Below are 12,622 nucleotides of genomic sequence, written 5' to 3' on the forward strand. Positions count from 1 at the left end.
AATTCTCATTGTATCGAGACCTGTAACCACATAATAAGACAACTAAAGATGACAATCCTGTAAAATGCGCAGGACGAGAGTGGATCAGTCGTGAACATGGCGTTGAACAGTGCGCATGCAGGGAAAGGCGTTCTTATTTACGCTGGAGAATGGTGAGTTAGCACTTATTTCATGCCAAAGCTCGTGTGGATTTAGAGAAATTAAGGATCTAAGAGTACGCGTAGGCGGTAAAATAGGCAAGTTAGTGTGTAATAATGGAGAAATATTTGGGTTGGAAATGTAGTGGGTGTGTCGTATATTTTCATGTTCACAGAGGATATTATATTCATTTGGACTTTATCTCGTCCACTTTTATGCAAATGTAACTTCCGTTGAAAGATCTTTAGACACATAGCCTTTCCGTTTGTCGACAGTGGAAGAAGTGGAGTTTTCTAGCGAATTCCAAAGTCGTCAAAGTTATAGGAAAAAATTCGCGTCATGTCATCTTTACTGATTACATATTGTTTTAGTCAGTATTCAGGTGTGATTCGATTAATTCATGTATTTCCCTGTATTTCTGAAAGGAAGGTTAATTCTTCTAGAAGGTGTATGTAATTCACTCATGAGGTGTCAGCCTATTTTGCTACTGCTGTCAGACTTTGGTAAAGGCGCTGCTTCGCTCTACTAAAATTAAGAGATTTCAGTGGAATATATTGTGCTCCAGTATGACACTCACTGCACGATTACATCATGTTATTGCAAAGGAGGGAGGGTTTTTGCCTTTCTGATACTCTGGGGCACGGGCATCGGCACTGATTGTTTTCAAGTGACTGTGCCCTCTGAGTCCCAACGTCTCCAGCCAACAACCTTAGGCCACTCCTAGGAAACCACAAACATCGTCATATGATTTAAAACCTTCCCAGCTTGGAGCCGTCACCCCTGGACCCTCGCGCAATTGCCTTATTTCCTTAGTCGTGGGCTCTACCCCTTGGGCCCCCACCAGATCACCATGGACTTTGTCTCTGCTGAGCATTTTTTCGACATAAATTTTTTGTATGCGTAGTTTATTTCGCCCATTGGTGAGAGTATTTTTTCCCTCTCGTTGATAATGTCCATCGATTCTCCCTAATTTTCTAGAACACATGACTGAATGGTGCAATAACTCATTGATATGGACAAATAACAACCTTCCTTGACAAGGACTCAGACCTTTGCTACTCCAGGTTTATAACCCAGAATAAGCAGTGCTAAACTGTTCATGCCTGGAGAAGCAGAGGTTCAAGGCCTTGGGAGGGTTGTTCAATCTAAAGATTTTTGCCTTCATCTTAGCTGGTTTGTGATGACATACAAGAGGTGTATCACTTCCATCTCTCTGGGCTGTATCTTGCTGGTCAGATTACGTGGAGATTTTGTCTCTCAGCAATGGATGGGGGGGGGGGATGAGGGCCAGCAACTCTCCACCACTCTTAAAGGGCATTTTAGGGAAGACAACCCTGAAACAGTAGCAGAAATACCTAAGTAACTCATGGTAAATCTTTAAGTACAGACGCACTCCAACTCTACAGCACAAAATCTAAGTTGCCATGACAGGTATGTTTGATGCCCCAACACCCAATAGGAAACATGCATGGCTTGGTATACATAGTACAATAGAGCTGAAACTTGGGAGCACTGAGTGGCCTCTGGCTGTGAGCTGTGCTTTTCGCTATCTTTTTCCTTTATTTTTGGCATTACAATTCATGTCTTCAGATTATTTCTTGTACTGATGATGCAACCTTTTGTATCCTGCAAGAATTTATCTTCTTTTTGCCCTACCTTAGTGCATCTATACCATAAAGATTAACCTAATGCATAATCTAACTGTGCCATTTCCCAATGATACCTCTCTATTGGATCTTTTATTGTTGCTATTGTTGCCTATCACTGTCCAGAACCACTATAAATACATACTAGAGATCATTAGCAGTCCAGTGATACCAAATAAGATGGGTTTTAAAATGTTCCAGAAGTTACTGTAGTGTTTGCACCACACAGTTTGCTCCAAATTTGAGGCATTAACTTCAGCTCTACAATACTGACTATTTAAGGAATAAGCTTTTTTAAGTAGATAAGGCCAGGGCACTAACCCAAGAGGAATATTCAGTGAAAACTATGTTAATTGTTTGAAAGTAATAACTGTAATAGCCAGGATAATTTTACCCCATTATGGACCTTGAGTGGCAAGAACAAAGGGTTGTGCACACTGTGAAATAAAAACCTAAAAGGACCAGTTGAGTTTAAGATACTAGTTCTTGAGTAAACAATTGTTATATTTTTTTTTCCAGTAGTTGTAGGTGGTTCTAATGGAATGTTCCCTTGAGTTCTATGTCTACATTGCTCCTGAGCTGCAATATAGCTATGGCATCCTTAAAAAAAAATGTAAGGAGAATGAATATTTAAAAGAATGTGTAGAAAGTAGTGCTGTATATCTGGAACAAATACCCTGAATTGGCAATGTAACTGTTGTGATGTGAACAATTGGTTGCTACAGAAATTCTAGATACCAGATGAGTCACTTTTTTCAGCTTGGACTGCATAAATCTCCGGAGTCAATGTACTTGGCTGGTATTTTGCTCTCAGAATCTGGAGAAGAAAGAATTGAGCGAGAAGTCTGGTATTGATTGTTCGTATTGATCAGTTGGGACGCTTAGGTGGAATCTTTGAGAGTGAGGAAAGGAACTGTAGATAATTATGTTTATTGTATATGGAGTTTGTTTCTTATAATATGATGAATCACATTAATGGCCACTCTTGTGATAAGGAAAAAAGGTAAGTTCCAGATTAAACTTAGTCATATTGTTAACCACAGAGCCATTTTATCACTAGTCCTTTATCAATCACAGGATAGAATTGTGCAGATGATTACCCAGTTACTGAGTAAAAGGAACCCACCGCTGTTATGAAGACTGCAGAATGATTGGTTTAAATATATTCAGTATTTGATAATGATTTTGTCAAAATCTGGAATATTTTAGACCACAAGTTATATTGAATTATATTGAATTCCTTTTTTTATGATATATCATAAATTTGCATATAAAAGTAGTTATTTGATGCAATAAAGCCTATGCAGTAAGAGGAAATGTAATGCAGACCTATATTTGCCCTTTGATTCAAAATGTTATTCTTAGTAGTATAGAAGGGGAAAATGTAAAAGATATTAAGGGTATATACAAGTGTATAGCATTAGCAACATTGTTAATATTATATTGTTAAAAATGTTTTCAAGACCTTTTGGTCAACTTCAGATTAGCCTTCGTTTTTTTGTGAGGAGTTAAACTTATTGGATCCGGGTGACGTGGTCATCTTGCCACGAAGAAATTTAGTCGAGGGTTGGGTGACAGGAGCATAAAGTCATGGAAAAAGAATTGCAGAGGAATGGGTGACAGGAATAACACAATATTACTAATTGTACTATTTTTTACATATATTGGAGAGATATTATGAACTCTGCTTTATCCTAATAGTATTACAAAGAAGAGCTAAGGATACTATGCATGAGTGGTCATATGGGCTGGCCTACAAACCACGCACCAGAGAGTCTTGTCACTCAAGGAAGCCTGAGACCTGGATATTTATCCAAGCTCGCTGAGAGGTACCCCCAGATCCAGTGGTTTATATAACAGTAGAAGAGGGTGGGAGGGGGATAAAAAGACAATTTTGCAAATCTTCAACACATTCAGTATATTTGTAATATACCACAGTATATTACAGTAAGACCTGTCATAGCTGTCTTGCCAGAAAACAGTATATAGTTAGTTTTGATACCAGCAGCAGCGACTGTTGCGTGATGAGATGCCCCTTATTTTGTAGGTCATACTTTACAACTTACAGTAATTTATGAGCTGATCTGATAGGACATAACCAGTATCCTTTCAAGAAAAAAAATCCTTTTATTTTTGATCACCTAAATATTTATCACAATCATTTACAAAATACCTGCCAAAGTGCACATCAGTCTTATCAGTCTGTTTACCTGCCATTGAGAGGTTGAGTCTCCATACAGATTTTGTCTTTTGTTGAATTCCAAAATATGCAAACTATCAATTGTCAAGGATATATCTTGTGTGATAATTCTTTGTAATTGTTGTGTAGCTGTCAGTCTCCACTTCAAGAATGTATTTCATGATAGTTATTTGAAGGGCATAAGCTGCTTTAACCTTTCGTGCATTGGAAGATGTAGGCCTTCAAATTTTCACAAATTTTCAAAGAAAGGAAGGAAATTTCTTTATTCCTTACAAGAATAAGGGAAGATATTTATCTCCCACAATATGTTCATGTTACATTAATGACCAAAAATGTTATGGTTGTATTCGGCGTTCTTTTGTCTGTATCATTATAATTTTTGTTTGCTTTTCTTTATTTATTATTATTATTGTTATTTTTCATATTATTTTTATTATTATTATTATTATTATTATTATTATTATTATTATTATTATTATTATTAATATTAATATCATCAATCATCATCAGTAATTATTTTATGTATTTATGAGCTTTGTATTATCATGAGTTAGTGATTGAGACATATAAAGTGTCACAAATAACAGTATCTGACAATAATAAAAAATAATGACCTGAACAATCTCAAGCAGTGATTGATGTTATGTGACCATTTACCTACCATTTCCTGGCACCACCACACCACATATCAAATAACATTGTCCAGTGTGTGAGAGCGTACAGTATATTGTGTTAAAAATACCTTTCGGGGCTAAACTAGGCTAGAGCAAGAAAATGTACCATAATTCCCACTGCTCATCAAAATATTCACATGCAAGATACCCCCCCCAGGCTACTTTACAGCCTCCAAGGAAAAAGGTTGATTTCCCATGAGCTAAAGTGTGTAGAATTTCTGAGGTGGAATTGCATGCAGTGCCATGATAATTTGCTAATGTAAATATAATTGGCTAATGAGTTAACTGCCTGTAAAAAGACACGTGTAGTTGGCTGTTGTTCGTTTTCGATCCACAGTAATCCTTGGAATGCATTCAAACCCAGGTTTTGCTATTTTGTATTGATAACTGAAAAGGAGTAATGGAAGAGCCATTGATTATCTGCCATCAATATGAGACTTCAAGTAATGTTTACTATAGCAATTTGATGTGTGTATGGAAAATTTTTAACATATTGCAGATATTTAGACATAGATACATGAAAAAAGGCAGGCAACATCATGATCTCTGGCAGTGGTAAGCGTTCATGTCACATTTAGAAATTACACAGAGAAATTAAATTTGTTTTTCATATGCAAGAAGAAGAATAGACAGCCCATACTTCTCTTTTTAGCTCATCTGAGTAATTAGTTTCAGGGGACAGTAACAGGATATTCTAGTTTACGTTGGCTTGTTTCAAGGAACTGATTTACAAAATACTAGTTTAGCTTCTGGACAATTTACATTTATGGTTGTAGATATCTGGCAAACAGGATCAACAGAAGTACCAAAGAAATAGGATATTTCTCTACATGCAAAGTACTGACCACTGGCAGTAGTTCAGTTGTTAACTAGCAGAGTGCATTAAAGCATAATATATTTTATTCTTACCCATTGTAATATAATATGTATTTGCATCAGGGCAGAGGTAAAACTGCTGGCATCATGTTCATTCAACAACATCTATAGTAGTGTATGTGTAGGTTTAGATTCAGCACCATTAGAGATTAAAGAAAAAAACTATTGGAGATAACTAGTCTATCTTAGCTTATAGAGAGAAATTTTCAAGAACAGCCCACGTGCATCAGTTGCAGCATTTGAATACGTGCAATGGATAGAGTGACAGCTTGTTTAAAGATCCACCCCAACTTTGTTGATCTTACCATGCAAGTCTGTTTAATTGTAGTTTGTTTTTCAAGACAGTTTGTCCTTAACAAGAAAGAGATATAATGAGACATAAAGAAACATGAAGTGTTTATACTTTTTTACACACATATTTATGCTTGTTTTTGTATTAATTTAAGATGTATAATTATGTTCAAGCATTTAAGCATGCACACACACATGCACATGCACATACACATACACATACACATACAAACTCCCTGTCCATGTATACTACACACACACTAACAATTAACTAATGAATCAAAGAAAAAGAAAAGAAAAGAAAGAATCAGAACATTCCCCTTTCCTCTCCCTGCAGCATCATCCTCTTCTGCGACCATGTGGCGATGGAGTTTGGGGGCAACCTTCCCCCCGAGATGAAGGGCACCAAGACCGGCCGGCTGTACCTCACCACCCACCGCATCATCTTCAACAACAAGGACGGCAAGGACAGGCTCCAGTCGTTCGCGTCGCCCTTCTTTTCGCTCAAGGGAGTGAGGCAGCCTTAACTTTTTTTTGGGTTTTGTTTAGTTTAGCTCTTTGTTATCTTTCTGTTTGGATTATATTTTTAAGTATCTAAACTTTCTAGATTTCTAGTTGGTCTATGGCTTTGTATACTTTTTGTTAATAAGAATTACATGTGTATATTTCTTTGCATTCAGTTCTATAATTTCTTTGCATATAGTAAAATTTGGTTGGTGTTATTTTTATTTGTGTGTGTGTGTGTGTGTTTGTGTGTGTGTTTTTTTTTGTGATAGTCCTTGTTTTTTTTGTATTTTCTGATTGTCTTTTTTTTTTTTTTTTTATTGTCTTTGTTTTTTATTTTATTTTTGTGGCTGTGGATTTTTGTCTGTGTGACTGACTGACAGAAAGAAAGAGAAAGAGGAGACTGAAAAAAAAAATCTGAGTGAATGCATTTTTTGCATGTGCATGCACACACACCAAAGTAATTATAGAACCCTACAGCAGCTAGCATTGAACTATATCTTGTTTGGAATCCTCAGGTTGAGTTGGAGCAGCCGGTGTTCGGAGCCAACTACATCAAAGGGACAGTGCAGCCGCAACCCCATGGAGGCTGGACAGGGGAGGCGAAGTTCAAGCTCACCTTCAAGCATGGGGGAGCCATTGAATTTGGCCAGGCCATGCTCAAGGTCGCCTCTCTTGGTGAGTGATCGTTTTATTGAGTTAGCACGGAAAATATTTGTGGTAGTTTGACCATTGTGTCTTTTGCAATGAAACACTTCAGAAGTTTGTGAGAAATGTTCTTTTAACCATGTTATGTTTTGGCAGCCACTCGCAACATGGACTCCAGCTTCCGAGATGCCCCACCGCCTTACACCCCCCCGTCAGCCCCATGGGCACAGGCTCCTCCCCCAGCTTATGCCCCACCCACAGGAGGCTATGCAGGGTGGGTGCCTCCCACCGCCACCTTTCCCGATCGACCACCAGGTGAGGCTCAACATGGGGTATGCTTCTGGTCTTCTCTTGCTGCTCTGTAGTGTTTGGCTTTCATGGGGGACGTGGGAAGGGAGTGGCTCTGAAAAGGAACTTACTCTAGCTCCTGGTCTACTGATTTATGACATTAGTATAAAAGACTTATAAGGAAAATTTTCTTTATTGTTAGATAATCATCTTAAAGTCTGTATACTTGGAAGTTTGGTTAGAAACAATGGCTTCTAGTGGACAGTTAAAATTGTTGTCTGTACTCTTTTGAGTTTTTTTTTTTTTTCAGCTGTGATATCATTTCTATTTTATATTCTTTTTCTTCTTCATTTTTGTCTTGCTTTTCTTCTTTGACTCATGCTTTGCTCTTCCTTCTCCTCTTTTGCTCCTATTCCTTGCCCTTTTTTCCTCTCCTTTTTTCTCTTGTTGTTCACAGTTTCTGTAATACACTTTTTTTTATTATTCTTATCTCAATCTTTTTGTTCTCCATTCATAACATTTGTAAGAATTCCAGTAAAGTTCTCCTGTAAACTATCATACTATAGTATTTCATATGTTTCCTCATTTTCATATAGTTCATATGGATTATTTTTTGTTTGATTAATCTCCTTGCATTAGCTATATGATTATCGTCATGGCTCTTGGTTTATGATATTTAATACAATCAATGTTCTGGCAGTCTTTACTCATTACTTAACTATTTATACTTTTGGATTTCCTTCATGGACACTTGCCTTTGTTCATACGTGCATGAGATTAGACCATTGTCTGTCAAGCACATAAGGGTGACGTGTCTTATCTCTCCTTTTCAGCGGATGGTGTTTTCATGTACGAGGCCCCCCCTCCCTACCCTGGGTTGAGTGGTCACAATGGTTACAATGGGGCTATTGGATTCACTACTTCAGCTGCAGGTTGGTGTCCCAGAGTGAGCTGTAGCTTTGCATTCATCATCATTTGTAAATTTGTTTAGTGAAAGCCTTATTCGAGGCAACATATATTTGAGATAAGCGTGTGTATTGAATAGAGTCTAAACCAGGCTATACATTAGTCATTTAAACCAGTGGTCCCAGGATGGCATGAGACACACAGCATGTTTACTGTTTATCAGTTACATGCCTTACCTATCTCACCTTTTTACCCTTTTCTGTTAGTTTTGGAAAGATTTTTTTTTTTTTTTTTTTTGATTACTGTTAGTAATTTGATAACATTATGATAATAATAATAATATTGGTATTACACTAACAATCTTTATATTGATAGTATTAGAAAAAAAACATTTTTTTGCAAAAAATTAAGGTGAAGTCAGGTAGGGCTCACTTACTGACTTCTTGGTGACTGAACAGTAGTGGACCTATGTATATGTAAGCAAAAATGTACTGTCCACAAAGTTACAGTGGACAGTACATTTACCTGCTGCTATTGGGTTAAAGTGCATGCAGGTTGTAAAGCTTTGATATCAAATTGGAATCTTTTAAAGTGTAAATAATAATGGCATGGTTTATAATGTGAAAATGCCACTGTTGTGATAGTATCTGGCCTTTCAGGGTCTTCTCATGACCTTGAGTTTACCTTTAATTAAACCTTGGCAGTGTTTGGTGTGTTAATAAACTGCATAGGAGTAGGCAGCCACCATCCAAGTAAGGGATTGGTGTGCCAATCTGTATGCAAAAGAAATTATACCTATGCTGGATTAACTGACAGGGCATGGTAAGATTCAAGCAAGTATTTTATATTTACTATCATCTTGGTGAGAGATCGTTGTTTATTTAAAGAGAATTCCAAGGGTTTATATTTCAAAATTATATGTAATATCCTTTCTTATTGGAAAAAAATCAATAATTAAGTAATAAAATTCAAGATAAAATATCCATGACTTATGTCCTGGAAATCTTTTGGTAAATTATTAACTTAGTGTACATGTTTATATTTCCAGTTGATATTTCTAAATTTTGTTCTCCCATCTATTGGAGTTATTCAAATAGATCCATATTACCAACAAAAATGTTATAAAGACAGAAAAATATCCAATGCAAAATACATGTTTATTGATAACAAAATGTCTTCCCTCTTCATATATCTAAAGAAGCATTCTTAGGTCTGTCCATAATTATCCATAACTGCCACCCATGAAACCAAAAGCTTATCTAATATTCAACAAAAAAAAATAGCAATAAAAAGAAAAAAAAAAGAAAACCCCTGAGCAAGCTTCACTCATGTACCCAAGCTGTATGCTGCTGTCCACAGGCTTTCAGTGGGTGTATATATAACCTGCCTTCCCCCTGGAAATGGCAGTCTTTATCGTCCTGAGGGCAGGCTCGTGCTGCCCTCTTGGGGTTTTCTTTGTTGAAATTTTTTAGAGGGGAGGCTCCTACATTGGCGTGATCCGTAGGTCCTGCGAATCACAACACCACAACCTTTTTACTGTCTGCTGAGGTTCACTACGCCTTGTAATCCTTTGCAGTGGCATTTTTGTAAAAGTTTTGTAACATGTTGGTTCACCAGTGAATGGATTATTCAGTTGGTAATTTTATGAACTGATGTATCAGCATATATATCCAAAAGCACTGTAATATTTGTTCACTTGATATTATGACAAGGTTTATGGGATTCACTTTTTTTTCTTTCCACCCTTTTTGTTTTGTTTTTGTTTTGTTTGTAAAATTATAAAGAATCCTTTTCATTTGTATGCCACAGATGCCAAGGCCCAGGAAGCAGCGCAGAGTGCTTACTACGACCCTAACAACCCACAGTATGCTTATGTGCCACCGCCTGCATACGTAAGTGAACATTCTACCCTTATTTTAAAATGAAATAAGTGTGTGTAAAATAAAAATAAATAAATAAAAATAAAAATAAGTCAGATAAAAGAAACAAAACAAAGAAATTGATTCAGAATAACAAATTGAACCCCCCCTCCCCCCTTTCAGTCGGAGTCACCCCCCTCGTACGACGCAGCGACCAAGAAGTCCCAATGAAGCAGCACACTACTGCTTCTCTCCTCCCCAACCCCCTTTCCTCCAGATCCCCCCCCCCCCCCCACCACCACCACGTCACACTGGCATCATGGCACGGTCATGAAATTGCGACCTGAAACCACTCTTCTCTTGTTGACATAGCATGCTTGGAATTCAAAGGTTTTACTGTTGGTTTAGGGTTTGTATTGCAATTTTTTATTTTTTTATTTATTGATTAGCATTTTATTCACTAAAGTCGAATGCAGTTATGGTTATTGTCTTTTTTTTTTTCTACATTGTCATTACTATCATTTTCAATTATTGTTTATGGAGTCAGGTTTATGGAGTGGGGTAAGTTGGAGGGGGCTGAGTTGCTCCTCCTCCCTCTGTATATTATCCACCTGTAGAGTTGCATCTTTGGCATGTTTCTGTATTTAAAGCCCAGATGAAATTTGTTCACCTGGTTGTTCACAATAATCAGAAAAGAAGAAGGTATTGCAAAGATTGTGTGTGGTTGAAATAGGTTGTAATTGGTATGGAGTATTAGCATTATGGTTGTGGTGTTCATCTGGGATAAAGTATTGTACAAGGTTGTTGACTGTGGATGGCTCCAGTTGAGAAGTGTGCAGAAGTCGAGAAATGTAAAGGTCTGATGTAGAGAAGTCTTCAATTTTACCATTGTATAGAGAAGTTTATCAAAATGTTATGAGAGATATATATAGATTTATCATACATATTACATTAGGAATTATTTAGTGATGACAAGTGCAAAGCCAGATGGTTATCATCTTGATGTATCAAGCCTTAGAAAAGAAAATTTAAAAGATTGAAGAATACAAACTTTTTTTTTTTTTTTTACAAGCATATTTCACTTTGAGGTGAAATTTAATCTTCCATTAACCATTTGGATTTAGCAGGGTGTTCTGATGCTCAGCTAGCCCTAAATTAAAATCAGCTTGTTTGAGAAATCATGAAAATGTCATACAGGGGGGAGATTACCTTGAGAATGTACTAAGAGGTTCACAAATAATCAAGTAGTATGAAAAGTCATAAAGAATAAGAAGCATTAGATACAATGCTTAGGTTAGGAAAACTTGCATTCCCTGTGTATCATTCATTTTCCCATGATCCAATCATAATCACGGACATGTAGGGGACGGCATGCATATTATTTAGAAACTGCACATGTGTTTAGAGTGCTGTGGACATCAGCATTCACATATACATGCATTGGTCCTTCCAGATTATGTTTGGTGGTTGAGATCATAGAAAATTGGTTCTCACTTTCATATTATAATCCCTCTTTTTTTGTAATTAATCTGTGTAGGTTATTTAACATGGTACCTGTGCATGGTTCTTCCTTGTTTTGTGGTTGTTGACACGCATTTAGACAGAGGAAGGTCAGATAGCTCTGTTGTTGTTTTTTTTTTTTTGAGTTCTAGGATGCATCACGCATAGTAAGAAACGAGCATGGTTGTATATTATAGCAGGTGCTGTAATCGGGTTGAATTTTAAACCTTTTTGTTCTTCCTTTCCAAGCAATTTTCTCACGCAATTCTACAGAGGTGTTACTTAATGGACAGATCCTTTATTAACCATCATTGTTCTTGCTTAGGAGTCTGTGTTAATATGCTGTGGGTTAAGAAAATGTCACATGGCAGTTGCAGGCATTTTCAACTTATTTTTCTTTCTTTCCTTGCCCTTTGTTATTTATTATCTTTTTGCATAGTATCCAATCTCTTGTTTTGTGTCTTTATCATCATCTGCAGTTTTCAAATAAAAAGGTTGTTTGTGAAAAAGGTTCAAGATTGGATTTATTTTTTTTTTTTTTTTTTTTTTTCCTTTTATTCCCTAAAATAATGTCAGGGATTCCATGTGATAATGTAGAGCCCTAAGAGCCACTTTTTAAGTTTAATAAGAAAAGAGTAGAGGAAATGCCCATATTGCATCACTCAAAATTCTGTTAGTCATTGTATTTTCATTATTTATATATATATTGTAAAAAAAAGAAGAGATTTACGTATAAATCATTGGTAAAGTATTTTTCTCAGTGTTTTGAGAGGACTTAATGGATCCAATTTTTGCCTATTTCGAAGCTTTTATTTTTTTCCTGTTTACAAAAACGGTGATGACAAAAGTGGCAGTTCATGCAGTTTAGTATCTATATTATATCTTATTCCCTCTTTTCTTTCTCTTTGATTACTCTTTTTCTGCCTTTGATAAGTCTTAGATGTAACGTTTTGTTGTGAATGGAATACCAAAATTATAATTATTCTTGTGTACTGGGTAGGTAGTGGAATTTTATTTTATGATTAAAAATCATGTATATTTTCTGATTCATACATATATATATATGTATATCCAATAAATGTATAATAACCA

The 12,622-nt window shown here is 36.3% G+C and overlaps 1 protein-coding gene across 1 annotated transcript; it reads left to right on the forward strand.

Annotated features, from left to right (window-relative positions):
- On the forward strand, positions 1 to 12,622 carry LOC125033974 (WW domain-binding protein 2-like). Its single transcript, XM_047625577.1, has 7 exons — positions 1 to 152; positions 6,163 to 6,337; positions 6,848 to 7,007; positions 7,134 to 7,292; positions 8,099 to 8,197; positions 9,981 to 10,063; positions 10,214 to 12,622. Exons 1-7 carry the CDS (start codon positions 97 to 99, stop codon positions 10,259 to 10,261), a joined length of 780 nt encoding a protein of 259 aa, XP_047481533.1. The 5' UTR covers positions 1 to 96; the 3' UTR covers positions 10,262 to 12,622.

Source organism: Penaeus chinensis, chromosome 17 (genome assembly GCF_019202785.1).
Source record: "Penaeus chinensis breed Huanghai No. 1 chromosome 17, ASM1920278v2, whole genome shotgun sequence".
NCBI classification, from domain to species: Eukaryota; Metazoa; Arthropoda; class Malacostraca; order Decapoda; family Penaeidae; genus Penaeus; species Penaeus chinensis.